The 20,867-nt window shown below is 47.5% G+C and overlaps 1 protein-coding gene across 2 annotated transcripts; it reads right to left on the reverse strand.

The window, feature by feature from the left end:
* Nucleotides 1-183: 183 nt before the first annotated feature.
* GALNT8 (polypeptide N-acetylgalactosaminyltransferase 8) lies at nt 184-20,746 on the reverse strand. Of its 2 annotated transcripts, none has more exons than XM_068160914.1 (11): nt 20,438-20,746; nt 19,110-19,398; nt 17,522-17,688; nt 16,375-16,558; nt 14,680-14,877; nt 10,855-10,969; nt 8,744-8,929; nt 6,629-6,766; nt 4,825-4,920; nt 3,703-3,870; nt 184-813 (listed from the first exon to the last, which is right to left on the reverse strand). In XM_068160914.1, exons 1-11 carry the CDS (start codon nt 20,631-20,633, stop codon nt 649-651), a joined length of 1,902 nt encoding a protein of 633 aa, XP_068017015.1. In that variant the 5' UTR covers nt 20,634-20,746; the 3' UTR covers nt 184-648. The 2 variants fall into 2 exon arrangements, with proteins under 2 accessions (XP_068017015.1, XP_068017016.1); XM_068160915.1 differs by lacking the exon at nt 184-813 and adding an exon at nt 2,032-2,524.
* Between the last annotated feature and the right edge of the window lie 121 nt (nt 20,747-20,867).

The following is a 20,867-nucleotide window of genomic DNA, read 5'->3' on the forward strand; positions in this document are numbered from 1 at the left end:
ACGTTGCTGTCCCATGCTGAACTTGCTGTCCACTAGGACTCCAAGGTCTTTCCCCCATGCTGACAGCTGTGTGGCAGAAACCAGCTTCACATAGGTAAATATAAACCTGCCTTAGTGTGGCACACTGCTGACTCTGATAATCATTTCTGAGAAACTGAATTATGGGCAGGCAAATTACAGGGCCAGAAGAACAAACATTTATTTCATCACACCCAGCAGCATGAGCATGCCTTTACAAGAAGTTTTCCATCATCCATATCACGCAGGACAAGAAAAATAGTCCAGTTCAGCCTGGGGGAAACTCTGTGTGCAAGAGGAAGTCAGAATCACTTCTCTCTCTTCTGCATTTTCCTATCTAATCTATATGTCAAATTTGGAGACCTGGCCTTTCATTTAGGAGCAGAAATAAGCACTTCCAAAGGGCAGCATAAGGAACTCAGCTAGGCTGAAGCACTCATAGATGTAACTGCTTCTCTCTGGTGGTAATAAAAGAGAACAAAGACAAGCTCTCTCTCTGAATGGAGGAAGTACAGGGGGGCTCATGCACCAGCAATGTTCCATTGCAAAGTCCTCTGCAAACCAGCTCTTGAAACCATTCAGTGCTGTGTTATGAGTGCAGCTACTGACCTACAGTCAATGCTCTGGGTGCTATGTCTTCTGTTCCAGGTCTTTTGTCTTTCCCCAGCCCATAAGTGTGTGTTGGATGTTCCACCTTTGTCCTGTGCAGGTCTGCATTACAAGTTTGTATGAAGATGGGTTCTTGCCTTTGATTTCAAGGCATCTTTTAGTGCTTCTGTTGATTATGGCTGATCCCTACCAAAGAAAGGAAACATGAGAAATGTCAAGGGCTTGTTAAGTTAGTGCTTGGTCAGGATGCAATTCTCTTGGCCTCTACAACTATGTCTGAGAAATCACCAGAAGGTCACAGACCTGAACAAAAAAAAAGGTTGCCTTTTCCCTAGGCCAATGCTGCATGACAGCTTATGGATCTCTCCAAGGCATATCACAGAATGTTAAGGGTTGGAAGGGACCTCCAGAGATCACAGGATCACAGGATGTCAGGGGTTGCAAGGGACCCAAAGAGATCATCAAGTCCATTCCCCACTGCCAGAGCAGGACCATACAATCCAGCTCAGGTCTCACAGGAACACATCCAGATGGGCCTTGAAAGTAACCAGAGAAGGAGACTCCACAACCTCTCTGGGGAGCCTGTTCCAGTGCTCTGTCACCCTTACAGTAAAGAAGATCCCTCTTGTGTTGAGGTGGAACCTCCTGTCCTGCAGCTTACATCCATTGCTCCTTGTCCCATCACAGGGAGCAAGTGAGCAGAGCCTGTCCCCTCCTGACCCCCCAGCCCTTATATACATTTTTTAAATCCCCTCTAACTCTTCTCTTCTCCAGACTAAAAAGCCCCATGTCCCTAGGCCTCCCCTTGATCACTGAGTCCCACTACCCTTCCAGAGCAGGATCACCCAGGGCAGGCTGCACAGGAACTCATTCAGGCAGGTTTTGAAAGTCTCCAGAGAAGAACACAACCAAACTGGACAGCCTGTTCCAGAGAATGGAATGGAATGGAATGGAATGGAATGGAATGGAATGGAATGGAATGGAATGGAATGGAATGGAATGGAATGGAATAAACCAGGTTTGAAAAGACCTTTGAGATCATTGAGTCCAACCTATCACCCAGCTCCATCACCCTCACCACAAAGTCTATTAGGCTGGATGTTAGGAAGAAGTTCTTCATAGAAAGAGAGATTGGCCATTGGAATGTGCTGCCCAGGGAGGTGGTGGAGTCACCATCACTGGAGGTGTTTAGGAAGAGACTGGATGAGGCACCTGGTGCCATGGTTTAGTTGATTAGGTGGTGTTGGGTGATGGGTTGGACTCGATGATATTAAAGGTCTCTTCCATGATTCTATGATTCTATGATCTTGACACCTACCCCTCAGACATTTATAGATGAGTACTTTGTGTCTGGATTTTAACACTCTATTCTGTTTTGAAAGAAGAGAGATAATAACAGGTGAGTATATTCATCTCCTATTTCTAAATCATAGAATGGTTAGGGTTGGAAGGGACCTCAAGGATCAGCCAGTTCCAACCCCCCTGCCATGGGCAGGGACACCTCACACTACAGCAGGTTGCTCACAGCCACATCCAGCGTGGACTTAAAAACCTCCAGGGATGAGGCTTCCACCACCTCCCTGGGCAACCTGTGCCAGTCTCTCACCACCCTCATGGGGAAGAACTTCTTCCTAACATCCAATCTGAATCTGCCCATGTCTACTTTTTCCCCATTCCCCCTAGCCCTATCACTCCCTGGCACCCCAAAAATTCCCTCCCCAGTTTCCTGTAGGCTGCCTTCAGATACTGGAAGGCCACAATTATCAGTATTTCAGTAATGACTCTTGTGAATGGGGTGGAGTGTGGTTAAGTCAACTCATCAGGCAGGAATTGAGGTGGACTGGAGAGCAAACAGGATCTCCTCCTTCTCCTTCAGGCAGCCAGTTGTTTGATAATGCTGATGAACACAAGGAAATGAAAGTTTACTTTTAAGGTGGGTCTAAACCTTCCAGTAACATACCTCCACCTTTTTCTAGTCTGGGATCGCAGAACAGACTGAAGGTAAAAGAAAGTCCATGTGACTGAAATGTCTGTGAAAAGAGAATAGAATAGAATAGAATAGAATAGAATAGAATAGAATAGAATAGAATAGAATAGAATAGAATAGAATAGAATAGAATAGAATAGAATAGAACAGAATAGCACAGCATAGACCAGACCAGACCAGACCAGACCAGGTTGGAAAAGACCTTTGAGATCATCAAGTCCAACCTGTCATCCAACTCTATCTAATCAACTAAACCATGGCACCAAGCACCCCAGCCAGTCTCTTCTTAAACACCTCCAGGGATGGTGACTCCACCACCTCCCTGGGCAGCACATTCCAATGGCCAATCTCTCTTGCTGGGAAGAACTTTCTCCTCACCTTGAACCTAGACTTCCCCTGGTGCAGCTTGAGACTGTGTCCTCTTGTTCTCGTGCTGGTTGTCTGGGAGAAGAGACCAACCCCCTCCTGTCTACAACCTCCCTTCAGGGAGTTGTAGAGAGCAAGAAGGTCTCCCCTGAGCCTTCAGGCTAAACCATTCCAGCTCCCTCAGCCTCTCCTCACAGGGCTGTGCTCAAGGCCTCTCCCCAGCCTCGTTGCCCTTCTCTGGACACATTCAAGTGTCTCAATGTCCTTAAATTGAGGGGCCCAGAAGTGGACACAATGGAATGGAATGGAATGGAATGGAATGGAATGGAATGGAATGGAATGGAATGGAATGGAATGGAATGGAATGGAATAGAATAGAATAGAATAGAATAGAATAGAATAGAATAGAATAGAATAGAATAGAATAGAATAGAATAGAATAGAATAGACCAGGTTGGAAGAGACCTTTGAGATCATCAGGTCTAACCTATCACCCAACACTATCTCATCAACTAAACCATGGCACCAAGCATCCCATCCATTCTTTTCCTAAACACCTCCTGAGGAGCCCAGAACTGGACACAGGACACAAGGTGTGGCCTAACCAGTGCTGAGTCCAGGGGCAGAATGACTTCCCTGCTCCTGCTGGCCACACTGTTCCTCCACAACCACTCTCATGGTAAAGTGCTTATTGAAAGGCAGGGATATAGAAATCCACCTACCTGCTTAAAATCCCAGAGCATGTTCAGGCTTTTGGTCACAGCTATGCCACATTTCTCTAAAACTGGTAGGTCCCCACTCCCAGGGTCTGTCAGGCACCTCTCAACACTATTCCTTCGGGCGTGTAAACCTCCTACATACATTTCTCCACTGGTCTGATAAAAGATGAGCTGAAAGAGAAGGTGACACAGATACCAGGGAAATCACATGGGAAGATGATAGAAGACAGTTCCAAAATGGATATTAAGCGGTATTAGCTGTAGAGCATCAATATTGACTGACTTCCCAGTAATCATATCAGGAGGACTTGGACCCTGTACAAAATCTTCCTGCTCTGCAAACAAAAAATAAAAAGCAAGATGCTGCCAGTCAAATGGTAAACCTTCCTGAGAGGGAAGTGCAAGGAAGAACTTCACCTCTCTCCCATTCAGACTACAGAATTAACCAGGTAGGAAAAGACCTCAGAGATCATCAAGTCCAACCTATCACCCAACACCATCTCAGCAACTAAACCATGGCACCAAGCACCCCAGCCAGTCTCTTCCTAAACACCTCCAGTGATGGTGACTCCACCACCTCCCTGGGCAACACATCCCAATGGCCAATCTCTTTTGCTGGGAAGAACTTCTTCCTAACATCCATCATAAACCTCCCCTGCTGCATCTTGAGACTGTGTCCTCTTGTTCTGGTGCCCGCTGCCTGGGAGAAGAGACCAACCCCCACCTGGCTACAGCCTCCCTTCAGGTAGTTGTAGAGAGCAAGAAGGTCTCCCCTGAGCCTCCTCTTCTCCAGGCTAAGCAACCCCAGCTCCCTCAGCCTCTCCTCACAGGGCTGTGCTCCAGACCCCTCCCCAGCTTTGTTGCCCTTCTCTGGACACCTTCCAGCAGCTCAACATCTTTCCTAAATTGAGGAGCCCAGAACTGGACACAGGACTCAAGGTGTGGCCTGACCAGTGCTGCATACAGGGCACAATGACTTCCCTGCTCCTGCTGGCCACACTGTTCCTGATGCAGGCCAGGATGTCAATGGATTTCTTGGCCATTTATTTCATGGCCCTGTGGAGGTTTGGAATGGAGAGTTAGCAACAATTGCTATGGCAAGATCTGATCATCTGTTTGCACTACCTGTGATGAGTATCTGTGACAGGGATACAGAATTGGTGTGTGTCCAGGGACAGCACCTTGATCAACACAGAAGTCTCCATTCAATGTGTTTCTCATCTGCAGAACAGAACAGGAAATTTACCATGAGGAACAGCAATGCTTTTTCCTTTTCAACTCCTCAACTCTAATTTCACCAACTGTTCTGAGAACAAGGCTTCTTCATTCAGAGCTCTGCATTGAAGCCTGAAGTGGATGACATGATATGGGCTTAGATAATCCACCTGAGACTACCTTTGTAGGAATGATTCATCACAGCCAAACCTGGAAGCAGATGCAAGGTCTTTTGAAGACTCGTTGGCATCACCCCATGTAGCACCATCACAGCTCACAGGATGTTAGGGGTTGGAAGGGACCTCCAAAGATCATCCTACCTGCCAGAGCAGGACCATAGAATCTAGCACAGGTTGCATAGGAACACATCCAGATGGGGCTGGAAAGTCTCCAGAGAAGGAGACTCCACTACACCCCTCTGGGCAGCCTGTTCCAGTGCTCTGTGAGCCTCACAGTAAAGAAGTTCCTCCTCATGTTGAGGTGCAACCTCCTGTGCTGCAGTTTATATCCACTGCCCCTGATCCTATCACAGGGCACAGCTGAGCAGAGCCTATCCCCTCCCTCTTGACCCCCAGCCCTCAGATCTGTATAGGTATTTATTAAATCCCCTCTCAGTCTTCTCTTCTCCAGGTTAGAAGTCATCAAGCAGTTCCAAAGAGGTGGGTACCACTGCCCAGATCCAGCAAGATCTGCAGACTTTGGTCTAGAAAATGCCTACTTATACTAAGAAGCTACTTCAGCCGGGATGATATTGGTCCTCTCTTTTGCAACTCCAGCGTGTTGCATGCCATCTTGATTCATGTCTGCATGCTTTCCAAATCATCCTGCTAATCTCTACAGATAAAAACCCACTCTGTATTCTACTAGATTCAGATTGGATCTCAGGAAGAAGTTCTTCCCCATGAGGGTGGTGAGACACTGGCACAGGTTGCCCAGGGAGGTGGTGGAAGCCTCATCCCTGGAGGTTTGTAAGGCCAGGCTGGATGTGGCTCTGGGCAAACTGATCTAGTGTGAGCTGTCCCTGCCCATGGCAGGGGGGTTGGAACTGGATGATTCTTGAGGTCTCTCCCATCCCTGACAATTCTGTGATTCTATTTAATTGAAAATTTCAGGTCACAGCATCATAGTATCAGTCAGGGTTGGAAGCCTTCTCTTCTCCAGACTGAACAGATCCAGCTCCTTCAGTCTGTCCTCGTAGGAGGTCCTCACAGAAGGTATTGACACCTTCTTCTTGGTCAGCAGAGGAGTCGTGCATGCATGTTAAGCACTTTCTCAAACTATGCTTCTGCTCTCACAGAATCATTGAATGGTTTGGGTTGGAGGAGACCTCCAAACATCATCCAGTCCAACCCCTCTGCAGTCAGCAGGGACATCTGCAACTAGATCAGGTTGCTCAAAGCTTTGTCAAGCCTCACCTTGAATATCTCCAGGGGTGGGGCCTCAAACACCTCCCTGGGAAGCCCATTCCAGTGCTCCACCAAGCTCGTGGTAAAGAACACTCATCAGTATGCAAACAGTAAATACAGCTTAGAAATTCTAGAGGGACAACATGAAAGTGACTTTAGAACTCTTCAGTGCCTAGGAAGTCATGGAGAAGCCTTTCTAGAGTTCCTAGGGAAATATCTCAGCAGCAGAAGAGTGTTCACAACAATTTTCCCTGAGAGTAGAGCTAATGAGTTGTGCCATACTTCACATAAACAGACTCCATACTTACTGTTCCATAGCCAACAATGTTGGGGAGAAATACTAAATTGGGGTAAATGTTTTTTATGTACCAGTCAAAGCCTTTGCAGTTCAGTTTTTTCCTCAGCTCTTTCCTGGAGGAAACATCTCCAAGGTCTATCCCATGGTTCTGCAAGAAGACCATATTTAATTCAGAACATCTAGGATGGCCTGAGGGAAAATGCAGACACATGTCTTGATATTGTTGATTCACAGAATCACTGTGGCTGGAAGAGACCCCCGGGATCATCAAGGCATAGAAGGATAGGATAGGATAGGATAGGGTAGGGTAGGATAGGATAGGATAGGATAGGATAGGATAGGATAGGATAGGATAGGATAGGATAGGATAGGATAGGATAGGATAGGATAGGATGAAACAGGACGGGATGAGATGGGATGGGATGGGATGGGATGGGATGGAATGGGATGGGATGGGATGGGATGGGATGGGATGGGATAGAATAGAATAGAATAGAATAGAATAGAATAGAATAGAATAGAATAGAATAGAATAGAATAGAATAGAATAGAATAGAATAGAATAGAATAGAATAGAATAGAATAGAATTAACCAGGCTGGAAAAGACCTTTGAGATCATCAAGTCCAACCTATCATCCAACACCATCTCATGATTAACTAAACCATGGCACCAAGTGCCTCATCCAGGCTCTTCCTAAACACTTCCAGGGATGGTGACTCCACCACCTCCCTGGGCAGCACATTCCAATGGCCAATCTCTCCTGCTGTGAAGAACTTCTTCCTAACCTCCAGCTTAAACCTCCCCTGGCACAGCTTGAGACTGTGTCCTCTTGTTCTGGTGCGGGTTGCCTGGGAGAAGAGATCAACCCCCACCTGGCTACAACCTCCCTTCACGTAGTTGTAGACAGCAAGAAGGTCTCCCCTGAGCCTCCTCTTCTCCAGGCTAAGCAACCCCAGCTCCCTCAGCCTCTCCTCACAGGGCTGTGCTCCGAACCCCTCCCCAGCTTTGTTGCCCTTCTCTGGACACCTTCCAGCAGCTCAACCTCCTTCCTAAACTGAGGAGCCCAGAACTGGACACAGGACTCAAGGTGTGGCCTAACCAGTGCTGAGTACAGGGGCACAATGACCTCCCTGCTCCTGCTGGCCACACTGTTCCTGATCCAGGCCAAGATGCCCTTGCCCCTCTTGGCCACCTGGGCACCCTGCTGGCTCTTGTTCAGCCTACTATCAACCAGCACCCCCAGGTCCCTCTCTGCCTGGCTGCTCTCAGCCTCTCTGACCCCAGCCTGTAGCACTGCATGGGGTTGCTGTGGCCAATGTGCAGAACCTGGCACTTGTGTTATGACTTCAGAAATACAAAAGATACCAATATTAAATATGGCTACGAGAAAAGGTTTTGTTATCTCATAATGCCAAAAAAAACCCCACCTACAAAAATTCCAAAAATACCCCAAAATAAACTCCAAAAATACCCATAAAGCCAAAACAAACTCCAAAATTACCCCAAAACCACCAAAACAAAACAAATAAAACACAAGCAAACCAACCAAACCTACAAACCAACAAAACAAACCAAACCTCACCCCTAGCTCAAAGTAAAAAGTAAAGCTGGTTAACAGCCCTGGTGTGATCTGTTGACTGTGATGCTCCTTGCTCATGGGAAAAAAGTCAAGGTTGACAGAATTGTCAGGGTTGGAAGAGACCTCAAGGATCATCCAGTTCAAACCCCCCTGCATGGGCAGGGACACCTCACGCTACAGCAGGTTGCTCACAGCCACATCCAGCCTGGCCTTACAAACCTCCAGGGATGAGGCTTCCACCGCCTCCCTGGGCAACCTGTGCCAGTGTCTCACCACCCTCATGGGGAACAACTTCTTCCTAACATCTAATCTAAATCTCCCCTCTTCTAGCTTGCAACCATTCCCCCCAGTCCTATCACTCCCTGACACCCTCAAAAGTCCCTCCCCAGCTTTCTTGTAGCCCTCTTCAGATACTGGAAAGCCACAATTAGGTCTCCTCAGTGCCTTCTCTCCTCCAGCACCACCTTTTTGTGTGCCTACATGCTCATGTTTGGACCACTTTTAGGCTTTGGATTCCAATCTAAACCCAGGGAAAGAGTCTTACCTCAAGAGGAAGATTCCATGCAATGTAGACCATGTCCTTGTATTCGTCCATCCACACTTCGGCCACACGCAAGGCGTTGCGCTTCATGGCTATGGTCAAGTCCATCAAGTAAGGCTTGTGAGCTCTTTCCACATGAGCAATTCTAGAACAGGGCAGCACTTCTATTTTACCTCCACACTGCCAGGTCTAGGTGAAGAAGAGAGAATGTGAGGCAAAGTTACCTATTTATTAGACTCTCCATGCTTTTAGCTAGAGTGCTTCCATTTCCATGACCCTATTCCTTCACAGCTTCACAGGGGTTGGAAGAGACTTCTGGAGAGCTTCCAGGCAACCCCCCTGCCAGAGCAGGAGCATAGAATCCAGCACAGGTCACACAGGAACACATCCAGATGGGTCTGGAAAGTCTCCAGAGAAGGAGATTCCACAACCTCTCTGGGCAGCCTGCTCCAGGGCTCTGGGACCCTCACAGTGAAGAAGTTCCTCCTCATGTTGAGGTGGAACCTCCTGTGCTGTAGTTTCCACCCATTGCCCCTTGTCCTATCCCAGGGCACAAGTGAGCAGAGGCTGTCCCTTCCTTCCTGACACCCAGCCCTCAAATATTGACAGACATTTATGAAATGCTCTGAGATTTAGTACATTCTCCTCTCCAGACTGAACAGCCCCAAGGCTCTCAGCCTCTCCTCATCAGGCAGTGCTCCAGTCCCTTCAGCATCCTTGTAGCCCTCCATTGGGCTCTCTCCAGTAGGTCCCTGTCCCTCTTGAACTGGGGAGCCCACAACTGGATGCAATGAACTGGCATGTCCTCAACATTCCAAGCTCTATTTTGAGACTTGAATGCATGTAAATAATTTATCAATGCTTTCCATTTCCACTGTGTGTAGCCTTATCACAGGCCTGGAAGAGCTAAAAGTGTGTTCTTTCTTTCTCTTCTTTACCATCAGTGTTAACAAAACTATTCATCAGTTTCCTGTGGCAAGGCAGTTGGGTCAGCTGGCACAGATAGAATAGAATTAACCAGGTTGGAAGAGATCTTTAAGATCATCAAGTCCAACCTATCACCCAACACCATCTAACCAACTAAACCATGGCACCAGGCGCTCCATCCAGTCTCTTCCTAAACACCTTCAGTGGTGGTGACTCCACCACCTCCCTGGGCAGCACATTCCAATGGCCAATCTCTCTTGCTGGGAAGAACTTCTTCCTAAAATCCAGCCTCAACCTCCCCTGGCACATCTTGAGACTGTGTCCTCTTGTTCTGGTGCTGGTTGCCTGGGAGAAGAGACCAACCCCCACCTGGCTACAACCTCCCTTCAGGTAGTTGTAGACAGCAATAAGGACTGCCCTGAGCCTCCTCTTCTCCAGGCTAAGCAACCCCAGCTCCCTGAGCCTCTCCTCATAGTGCTGTGATCCAAACCCCTCCCCAGCTTTGTTGTCTTTCTCTGTACACCTTCAAGAGTCTCAATGTTCTTCTTAAACTGAGGGACCCCAGAACTGGAACTAGATGCACTAGTGGAAAATGGCACAAACCTCCAGCTGACCCTTACTAGAGCCTAGATTGCTAAATATTGTGGTGGTTATAGACCTGCATCCTTCAGAAGCAGTAATGCTGTCCAGGACATTGTTCAGTACCCAGAAGGTGCCTCTAAGAAGGCTGCAGAGGGACTGTTGGCAAAGGCCTGCAGTGACAGGATGAGGGACAGTGGTTTGAAATGAGAGAAGAGCAGATTGAGATTGGATGGTGGGAACAAGTTTTTTAACTTGAAGGTGGTAGAACACTGCAACAGGTTGCCCAGGGAGGTATCTGAGGCCTCATCCCTGGAGATCTTCAAGCTTCATTACTGACAGGGCTCTGAGCAACCTGCTCTAGTGGAGGTTGTCCCTGCTGACTGCAGAGGGCTTGGACTAGACAACCTTTGAAGGTTACTTCCAACCCAAACCATTCTATGACATGCCAAGAGCAAAGCTTGTCCTGCAAAATCTTACAGCACTTTCCCTATTTCCCTATCAGCTTTATGATTCTGACACCCTACCACCTTTCCCTGTCTTGTTATAGAGTCAATTGTCACTCTTTTTCAGAGCAAGGTGAATAAAAAGCAAAAAAATAGGCTCACCCTCAGTGCAAGCTCCACATTTTCTCCCCCATATATGTGCATCCCACTGTCCAGCACACCAATCTCTCCCAGGAATTTCCTGTCTGCAGCAAGTATCCCCATTATAGATGGGCTTCTGTGGAAGCAAACAATTCATGTTAGAGAGAAGCAGCAATGATGGAATGAAACTCTATTAGCCATCCATCACATCAAACACTGCCAGAAGAATTCCAGGTGGATCCAAAAGAAAGTAACAGGTTCAGTTCAGAACAACATTAAAGAATATATAGAAATAGGATAGGATAGGATAGGATAGGATAGGATAGGATAGGATAGGATAGGATAGGATAGGATAGGATAGGATAGGATAGGATAGGATAGGATAGGATAGGATAGAATAAGCCACATTGGAAAAGACCTTTGAGATCCTCGAGTCTAACCTACCACCCAACACCATCTCATCAACTAAACCATGGCACCAAGCACCCCATCCAGGCTCTTCCTAAACACCTCCAGTGATGGTGACTCCACCACCTCCCTGGGCAGCACGTTCCAATGGCCAGTCTCTCTTGCTGGGAAGAGCTCTCCCCTGAGCTTCCTCTTCTCCAGGCTAAGCAACCCCATCTCCCTCAGCCTCTCCTCACAGGTGTGTGCTCCAAACACCTCCCCTGCCCTTCTCTGGACACCTTCCAGCAGCTCAACATCCTTCTTAAACTGAGGGGCTCAGAACCAGGATGCAAATTGAGGTATCTGCCAATTCACCTGATAAACACAATGCCTTACTTTCATTTTTCCCCCCTCCTCAGGATCTACACAGTACATTTTAAAGCCTTCTATACAAATAACTATCATGTGTTTACCTTGGTTGGCTGCCACCAGCTGCTCACACAGCAGCTTCCTCATTCCCCCTTATCATCATGACAGGGGAAGGTAAAACAAAGAAGGTCATAGGTTGAGACAGGATAAGGATGAGGGTTAGGATAAGGATGGGCATAAGGAGGAAGGAGAAGGAGAAGGAGAAGGAGAAGGAGAAGGAGAAGGAGAAGGAGAAGGAGAAGGAGAAGGAGAAGGAGAAGGAGAAGGAGAAGGAGAAGGAGAAGGAGAAGGAGAAGGAGAAGGAGAAGGAGAAGGAGAAGGAGAAGGAGAAGGAGAAGGAGAAGGAGAAGGAGAAGGAGGGATGAGGAGGGATAAGGAGGGATAAGGAAGGATAAGGAAATCATTCCCCAGTTAACATCACCAGGAAACAGATTCAAGGTGGGGAATACTAATTCAATTTATTGTTAATTAAAAAAGCAATAAAAATAAAAGAGAGAGGATAGTGAAAGAAAGACAGAACCAACCCCTCTTTCTCTCCATCCCTCTTCTTTCCAGGTTCAACTTCACTCCTGACTCTTCTTCCTCCTCCCCCTTACCCTTACCCACGGGGATGGAAAATGGGGGTTCTAGTCAGTTTATACCATTGATCTCTTCCACTCTTTCCTCCTCACACTTTCTCCTCTGCTCCAGTGTGGACCCTTCCCATCCTTCATGAGCTGTTCCAACATATGTCCTTCCCATGGCCTGCAGTTCTTCAAGTATTGCTCCAGAATGAGTCTCCTTCCAGAGAGTACTCAGGAGATGTCTGCTCCATTGTGGGTCTCACACAGGCTGCAGTGCTTCCCAGAAAAGCAGCTCCTGCCCGAGCATTCCTCTGCAGGCTGCATCTCCTGCCAGGAGCCTGCTCTAGTGTGGGCTCTCCACAGGCTGCACCTTCCTTCAGGGCATATCCACCTGCTCCAGTAGGGGGTTCTCCAGGGGCTGCCATGGGGGTATCTGCTCCAGTGTGGTCCTCCACATGCTGCACCATGCTCTTCTCCATGGGCTGCCATGCTCTGGCACTGGAAGCACCTCCTCAGTGTCTGCACAGCAGTTTCCTCTCAGTTTTCTTCCTCGCTCCTCTCGCTCACAGCTGCCACGCTGCACTGGGCTTTTTTTTACCCTATTTTAAAGAAGTTGCTGCAGAGGCATCAGCAGCTTTGCTGACTGGCTCAGTTTGGGCCAGCTCCATGCCCATTTTGGAGCCAGCTGGAAGAGACTGTGTTCAACACAGTGGGGCAGCCCCTCACCTCTTCTCTCGGAAGCCAACCATGCAGCCTCCCCCAGCACCAAACCCTTGCCAACTTGCCACACACCACAACAAGATAGGGCAGGAAAAGTCTGAGGACTGAATCTTATCTCTTGTTAGTTTTTCCAACACTGCTTGATAGATAGCAGTTAATGGCTAAGGGGCAGCCCACAACACCTCACATCCTTGTAGAACAAGGAAATAAATGGGATTGTCTCTTCAGCATAAAGTAGCAGCTGGTAGCATAGTACCTTGGGTTGGATACATAAACCAGTCTGAGCAGTTAAGGATGAGATTAGGAACAAAAGCAAATATATTAGATCCTAAGCCTAACACTAAGGGATCATTTCAGAAATCACAGGCTCACAGGATGTTAGGGGTTGGAAGGGACCTCTGAAGACCATCCACTCCAACCCCCCTGCCAGAGCAGGACCACAGAATCTAGCACAGGTCACACAGGAATGCACCCAGATGGGGCTAGAAAGCCTTCAGAGAAGGAGACTCCACAATCTCTCTGGGCAGCCTGCTCCAGGGCTCTGTGAGCCTCACAGTGAAGAAGTTCCTCCTCATGTTAAGGTGAATCCTCCTGTGCTGTAATTGATATCCATTACCCCACTTCTTATCAGCCAAGAAGCACAGCTGTGTGTCTTGTGCTCCTGTCTTTTCCTTGCTTTTATGTGACAGGCAAGTGACAAGGGTTAGGAAAGGTCACTGCCATCGTATGCCACTCCAACAGCTCCAAAGAAAAAACTGAACAACTGCAATCCGTGTGAGTCCTCAAAGCTCAGACGTGCAAGCATCAAGCAAAGACGTGAAATTTACTCCCTACTCTCAGGCAACCGTGGGGAAGGGCCACAGTCCACCTTGTGTAGACAAGAAAGATTGCTACCAAACTCCTAGCTAAGGAAGATTAAAAAAAACCCAAAACAACCCCCAGTGACTTCAGGATTTGAGGAAAAACTGAGAGCAGGATCAGCACAGGGTAGATTCAGGGAATCACAGAGCTGTCAGGGTTAGAAGGGACTTCAAGGATCTTCTAGTTCCAAGCCCCCTGCCATGGGCAGGGACACATGAGCAGGTTGCCCAGAGCCACATCCAGCCTGGCCTTAAAAACCTCCAGGGATGAGGCTTCCACCACCTCCCTGGGCAACCTGTGCCAGTCTCTCACCACCCTCATGGGGAAGAATTCCTTCCTAACATCCAATCTGGATCTATTCTCCTCCAGCCTGGATCCTTTTTCCCCCCATCCTAGCACAACCTGACACCCTAAAAAGTCCCTCCCCAGCTTTCTTGTAGCCTCCTTTAGATACTGGAAGGCCACAAGAAGGTCTCCTTTGAGCCTTCTCTTCTCCAGACTGAACAACCCCAACTCTCTCAGCCTGTCCTCATAGGAGAGAGCTCCAGCCCTCTGACCATCCTCATGTCCCTTCTCTGGACATGTTCCAACACCTCCAGATCTTTCCTGTAATAGGTACTCCAGAACTGGACACAGTACTCCAGGTGTGGTCTCATGAGAGCAGTGTAGAGGGGGAGAATCACCTCCCTTGACCATCTGGCCACACTGGTCTGCAATGCAGTCCTCCACAGAGCTGCTCAAGAAGCCACACTTCCAAATCAGCTATCGAGGTGCAATGTGCTGTTGGAGGTATTGATCCCACTAGCTGTGAAACCTCCTCTTCCCTCTGCTAGCTCTACACTGCTCCCTGTCCCTCGGCTCATTCCCGAATGCTGTTTGCACTCACCGGACTGGGGCTGTGTCGTCTTTCAGAGCATACCATTCAGCTGGTAAAGGTTCATAAAGGCACCAGAGTGCCCAGTCAAATCCATCTGCAGCCACTGAGTACTGATTAAGAACAAAGTCATCAAACCCAATCTTGTCAAACACTGGTGAGATTATGACAGTGCGATCTTCTTTCAGTCGAGCCAAAATCGGTTCAGCCCTACCAAAATCAGCAAACAAAGGCCATTCAGCCTGACAAAGGGGAAATCCAAGCAACAGTGCTAAACATCAGAACCTCTTTCTAAAGCTAGCTTAGCTGCTTAGTCTTGCCAAAGAAAGTTTTGTGCCAGTCTTGGAGTGACAGTAACCTAAATTGGAGAGGAGAGGAGATATTGGAATGGAATGGAGTGGAATGGAATGGAATGGAATGGAATGGAATGGAATAGAATAGAATAGAATAGAATAGAATAGAATAGAATAGAATAGAATAGAATAGAATAGAATAGAATAGAATAGAATAGAATAGAATAGAATAGAATAGAATAGAATAGAATAGAATAGAATAGAATAGAATAGAATAGAATGGAATAAGCCACATTTGGAAAAGACTTCTGAGAACATCAAGTCCAACCTAGCACCCAGCACCATCTAAGCAACTAAACCATGGCTCCAAGCACCCCATCCAGTCTCTTCCTAAACACCTCCAGGGATGGTGACTCCACCACCTCCCTGGGCAGCACATTCCAATGGCCAATCTCTCTTGCTGGGAAGAACTTCCTAACCTCCAGTCTAAACCTCCCCTGGCACAGCTTGACATTCTGTCCTCTTGTTCTGTTGGTGGTTGCCTGGGAGAAGAGACCAACCCCCTCCTGGCTACAACCTCCCTTCAGGGTGTTGTAGACAGAAATAAGGTCTCCCCTGAGCCATGGCTCATTTCTCCCTTCCATTAGGCTGCTTCTGCATTTTGATTGTTACTGTTTGGGTTTATTGCTACCTGTGTCTGTTTCCTACAGGCTCCAAAGCATCTTCACTATCTGTGTGAAGAGACAAGAAGGCAAAACCTTTGACAGCTAGGGAGCATTAGTTAGTGTGTTATTAAGAGAGAAAGATATCTGAGCTACACAGAGAAGGGTAACAATGCCGGTGAGAGTTTTGGAGCACAAGCACTATGAGAGGAGGCTGAAGTTGCTTTGCCTGGAGAAGAGGAGGCTCAGGGGAGGTTTAGGCTGGATGTTAGGAAGAAGTTCTTCACAGAAAGGGAGGTTGGCCATTGGAATGTGCTGCCCAGGGAAGTGGTGGAGTCACCATCACTGGAGGTGTTTAAGAAGAGACTGGATGAGGCACTTGGTGCCACGGTTTAGTTGATTAGATGGTGTTGGGTGATAGGTTGGACGCGATGATCCTGAAGGTTTTTTCCAACCTGGTTAATTCTATTCTATTCTATTCTATTCTATTCTATTCTATTCTATTCTATTCTATTCTATTCTATTCTATTCTATTCCATTCCATTCCATTCCATTCCATTCCATTCCATTCCATTCCAATCCATTCTATTGCTTGGCCACTCTTTCAGGAAAGAAATTTTTCCTAATATCCAATCTAAACCTCCCCTAGTGCTGTCTCAGTCCATTAATCTATCCCAGGTACACAGTTACACTGCATGCCCACCTTGCTTCTTCCCACTCCAGAAGCCACCCCCTAGTCTTCATAGTCTTACCATGCTGTGTTGACTTCAATATGGGCATCCAAAATGGCAACAGCATCTGCAGTGGATGCCTCCCAGCCAGAAACACGGGCTCGAGTTAGGCCTTCTCTTTTCTGATGCCTGATGATCTTCAGCAGTCCAGGATGTTTTGCATTGTAATTTTGGATGTGCATTTCCAAGGGTCCTTTCAGATCATCTGTAACAGACCCCCACAGTTTAATGGTTTGGGTTGGAGGTCATCTAGCCCAGCCCCCCCAGGCTGAGAGATTGAAAAGATGATAGAATGGAATGGAATGGAATGGAATGGAATGGAATGGAATGGAATGGAATGGAACGGAAAGGAACGGAACGGAACGGAACAGAACAGAACAGAATAGAATAGAATAGAATAGAATAGAATAGAATAGAATAGAATAGAATAGAATAGAATAGAATAGAATAGACCTGAATTGAGTTGAATTGAGTTGAATTCAATTCAATTCAATTCAATTCAATTCAATTCAATTGAAAGAAAGCTGAAACCTTCCATGTTCTAGTTTGGATCTATTGTTCCTTGTCTTGTTAGTGTGCACCACTGAAAAGATCTTGGCCCCCTCCACTTGACACCTACCCCTCCCATATTTCTAGACTTCATTTTTTAACCTTCCCAGATGCTTACAGAGCATCATCCTGCTCCTTATTATCTGCAGTTCCCCAGGTTGCTATTCTTGTGGACTTGGTTCTACACTTGGTTCACTCAGGGGGTGGTGGAAGCCTCACACCTGGAGGTTTTTAAGGCCAGGCTGGATGAGTGACAGGACTAGGGGGAATGGAGCAAAACTAGAAGTGGGTAGATTCAGATTGGATGTTAGGAAGAAGTTCTTCCCCAAGAGGGTGGTGAGACACTGGAACAGGTTGCCCCGGCAGGTGGTGGAAGCCTCATCCCTGGGGTTTTTAAGGCCAGGCTGGATGTGGCTGTGAGCAACCTGCTGTAGTGTGAGCTGTCCCTACACATGGCAGGGGGGTTTGGAACTGGCTGATCCTTGAGGTCCCTTCCAACCCTAACAATTCCCTGATTCTATGATCCTTGAGCAGCCTACTACTCTGTGTGCACTCAAAAGGCCACCAGCAGTCAGCTAACACAATAGTGGCACAAATCAGCAAGGCTCCTGCCACTTACCATTTGAGCTGTAATCATCTACTAGGATGATTTCTTTCAAGAGGTGAGAAGGAGTTCGGTTAATTACACTGGTGATTGCACGTAAGATGATCGACAGCGCTTCGTTCATGAAGATAAGGACAACACTCAGCGTCGGAAGGTCTTTCGGGTAGGTTTTCCTTTGGCAGCTGGAATAGAGGACAAACAGCTTTAGCAAGAGTGCTGTGGCAGTTTTAAACTCTGCCCAGGGAAATTTTCCACAGATCTGGAGTAGAAAAGGGGTAGAATGTAAATAAATGGCAGTTGGATGTAAAAGGAAAAAATAAGGATAAGGTCTAAATAATCCCAGTGGTCTGATGACTGCTAGAATCATAGGATCAATAAGGTTGGAAAAGACCTCAACGATCATCAAGTCCAACCTGTCACCTAACACCTCATGACTACTAAACCATGGCACCAAGTGCCTCATCCAATCCCCTCTTGAACACACAGAATACAGAACAGAGAATCAACCAGGTTGGAAAAGACCTTCAAGATCATTGAGTCCAACCTATCACCGAACACTGTCTAACCAACTAAACCATGGCATCAAGCGCCTCGTGCAGTCTCTTCCTAAACACCTCCAGGGATGGGGACTCCACCACCTCCCTGGGCAGCACATTCCAATGGCCAATCTCTCTTTCTAGGAAGAACTTCTTCCTAACCTCCAGCCTAAACCTCCCCTGGCACAGCTTGAGACTGTGTTCTCTTGTTCTGGTGCTGCTTGCCTGGGAGAAGAGACCAACCCCCACCTGGCTACAACCTCCCTTCACATAGTTATAGACAGCAAGAAGGTCTCCCCTGAGCCTCCTCTTCTCCAGGCTAAGCAACCCCAGCTCCCTCAGCCTCTCCTCACAGGGCTGTGCTCCAAACCCCTCCCCAGCTTTGTTGCCCTTCTCTGGACACCTTCCAGCAACTCAACCTCCTTCCTGAACTGAGGGCCCCAGAACTGGACACAGGACTCAAGGTGTGGCCTAACCAGTGCTGAGTAGAGGGCAGAATGACCTCCCTGCTCCTGCTGGCCACACCATTCCTGATCCAGGCCAGGATGACTGTTGAACCTATCACCCAAGACCTCATGACTAGACCATGGCACCAAGTGCCACATCCAATCCCCTCATGAACACCTCCAGGGATGGTGACTCCACCACCTCCCTGAGCAGCACATTCCAATGGCCAATTACTCTCTCTGTGAAGAATTTTCTCCTCTTCTCAAACCTAAACCTCCCCTGCTGAAGCTTGAGACTGTGTCCTCTTGTTCTGGTGCTGGTTGCCTGGGAGAAGAGACCAACCCCCACCTGGCTGCAACCTCCCAACAGGTGGTTGTAGGCAGCAAGTCTGAGCAAGATCTGGAAGCAAACGCCAAGAAAAGGAATCCCTAGGCAAACAAAGCACAAACTGAGTTCTGTTTACAGGCTTATTTTCACTTAGTCCAAAGCAATCAGTTGGACTTGGTGATCCTGAGAGTCTTTCCCAGCCTGAATGCTTCTGTAATTCATTGATCCAATGCAGATCTCCTTCCCTTGAATTTCCTATTTGCTTGTGAAGGTAGAGAGAGCTTAAACTGCACCTGGGAGATCTGGTGTCATTGAGAGGTCGATCCAGAGGTAGCTGGTCACTGAGATAAACATTGTACCCATAATTTAAGAACAGGTTCTGTGCAAGAGTTTGCTGCTCTTCACTTAAATCTGCACCCCAGTGTTTGAAGAGAAATGAGTCTGGGTACAGCAAACGGTGTGGAGTCTTCTTCTCCTCCTTCACATCAGCAGCTCTGTCTGCTTCAGCCTTGGAGCTGGCTTGCAGCTTCAGGTCATGTTCCAGCCGGTTTATGCTCTCATGGAATGCCTCCACTGATTTTGCTGGTTGAAAATAGGAGAGGATTGGTTACATCAGCAAAACCATCCTCATAGCTGAGCCAAATTAACAGACTCACAGAATGTTAGGGGTTGGTGGGGACCTCCAGAGATCATTGAGTCCAAGCCCCCCTACCAGAGCAGGATCACCTAGGGCAGGTCACACAGGAATGCATCCAGGAAGGTTTTGAAAGCTTCCAGAGAAGGAAACACCACAACCTCTCTGGGCAGCCTGCTCCTGTGGTGCTCCATCACCCTGACTATAAAGGCATGGAATGGAATGGAATGGAATGGAATGGAATGGAATGGAATGGAATGGAATGGAATGGAATGGAATGGAATAGACCAGACCAGACCAGGTTGGAAGAGGTGCCCCTGCCCATGCTAGGGAGGTTGGAGTAGATGATCTCTGAGGTCTTTTCCAACCTGAGCCATTCTAGGAACAGAATACTTGGGATATTGAGAGGGGACCTGAGGGACTGTGCAAAACTTGTCTAGTTGAGAGAATAGAGTAGAATAGAATAGAATAGAATAGAATAGACCAGACCAGGTTGGAAGAGGTGCCCCTGCCCATGCTAGAGAGGTTGGAGTAGATAATCTCTGAGGTCCCTTCCAACCTGAGCCATTCTAGGAACAGAATATTTGGGATATTGAGAGGGGACTTGAGGGACTGTGCAAAACTTGTCTAGTTGAGAGAGTAGAGTAGAGTAGAGTAGAGTAGAGTAGAGTAGAGTAGAGTAGAGTAGAGTAGAATAGAATAGAATAGAATAGGATAGGATAGGATAGGATAGAATAGGTTGGAAGAGGTGCCCCTGCCCATGCTAGGGAGGTTGGAGTAGAGGATCTCTGAGGTCCCTTCCAACCTAAGCCATTCTGTGATGATCATCAAGATTACAAGAGGAAAAGAAAACCCAAATTAAACACATCTATCAAAAATGTTCAGGGAAACCCACTGCTCCCTATTCCTAATTTCCCCCCCTCCCCTACTCCAGGAAATCTAGGCACCTAATCCTCAAACAGTTAAGCAGCCTGGCATTGTACTTACAGAGATTGTGAAATTTCCAGTCCAAGTGGTCCAGCCTCTGAAGGATCTTCATCTTTTGGTTCAGAACTCCACCACTCACTTCCAAGGAAGCACTCCCTCCCTTTCTTTGCCCTTGCAGTAGGTGCACCAGATAAAACACAACCCCTGCGTTGATGACTAACAGCACAACTTTCTGAGGTCTCTTCCAGGGGGCCATTGGGAGCTTGAGAAGACCTCAGTGCTCTGCAGCTGGCTGGAGTTTGCCTGTGGTTCTGTGCCGAGTTCTTCTTTCCAAACACACCATCTCAAGCTGCTTCTGCTTGACTGACAGCCCAGATTGTTCGGATGGAGTCACTAAGAGAGTTTAATGAGTCAGCAAACCAGATTATAAGATTGAGCTTACACTTACGTGGAGCTAAACAAGCTGAGCTTCAGCTGGCCACTGAAGCTC

Source organism: Melanerpes formicivorus, unplaced genomic scaffold, assembly GCF_026170545.1.
Source record: "Melanerpes formicivorus ecotype bairdi unplaced genomic scaffold, bMelFor1.0.p_v2 SCAF_54, whole genome shotgun sequence".
In the NCBI taxonomy this organism is placed as follows: Eukaryota; Metazoa; Chordata; class Aves; order Piciformes; family Picidae; genus Melanerpes; species Melanerpes formicivorus.

Bases quoted from the DNA above. Each gene is read 5' to 3' on its own strand.
- GALNT8 (XM_068160914.1), bottom strand. From the start codon at position 20,633: ATGGCCCCCTGGAAGAGACCTCAGAAAGTTGTGCTGTTAGTCATCAAC. The intron at 17,689-19,109 runs GTGCAGTTTAAG...CCTCTATTCCAG, and splicing joins AATGACACCAGATCTCCCAG to CTGCCAAAGGAAAACCTACC. The intron at 8,930-10,854 runs GTGAGCCTATTT...TTCTTCACCTAG, and splicing joins ATGTGGAGCTTGCACTGAGG to ACCTGGCAGTGTGGAGGTAA.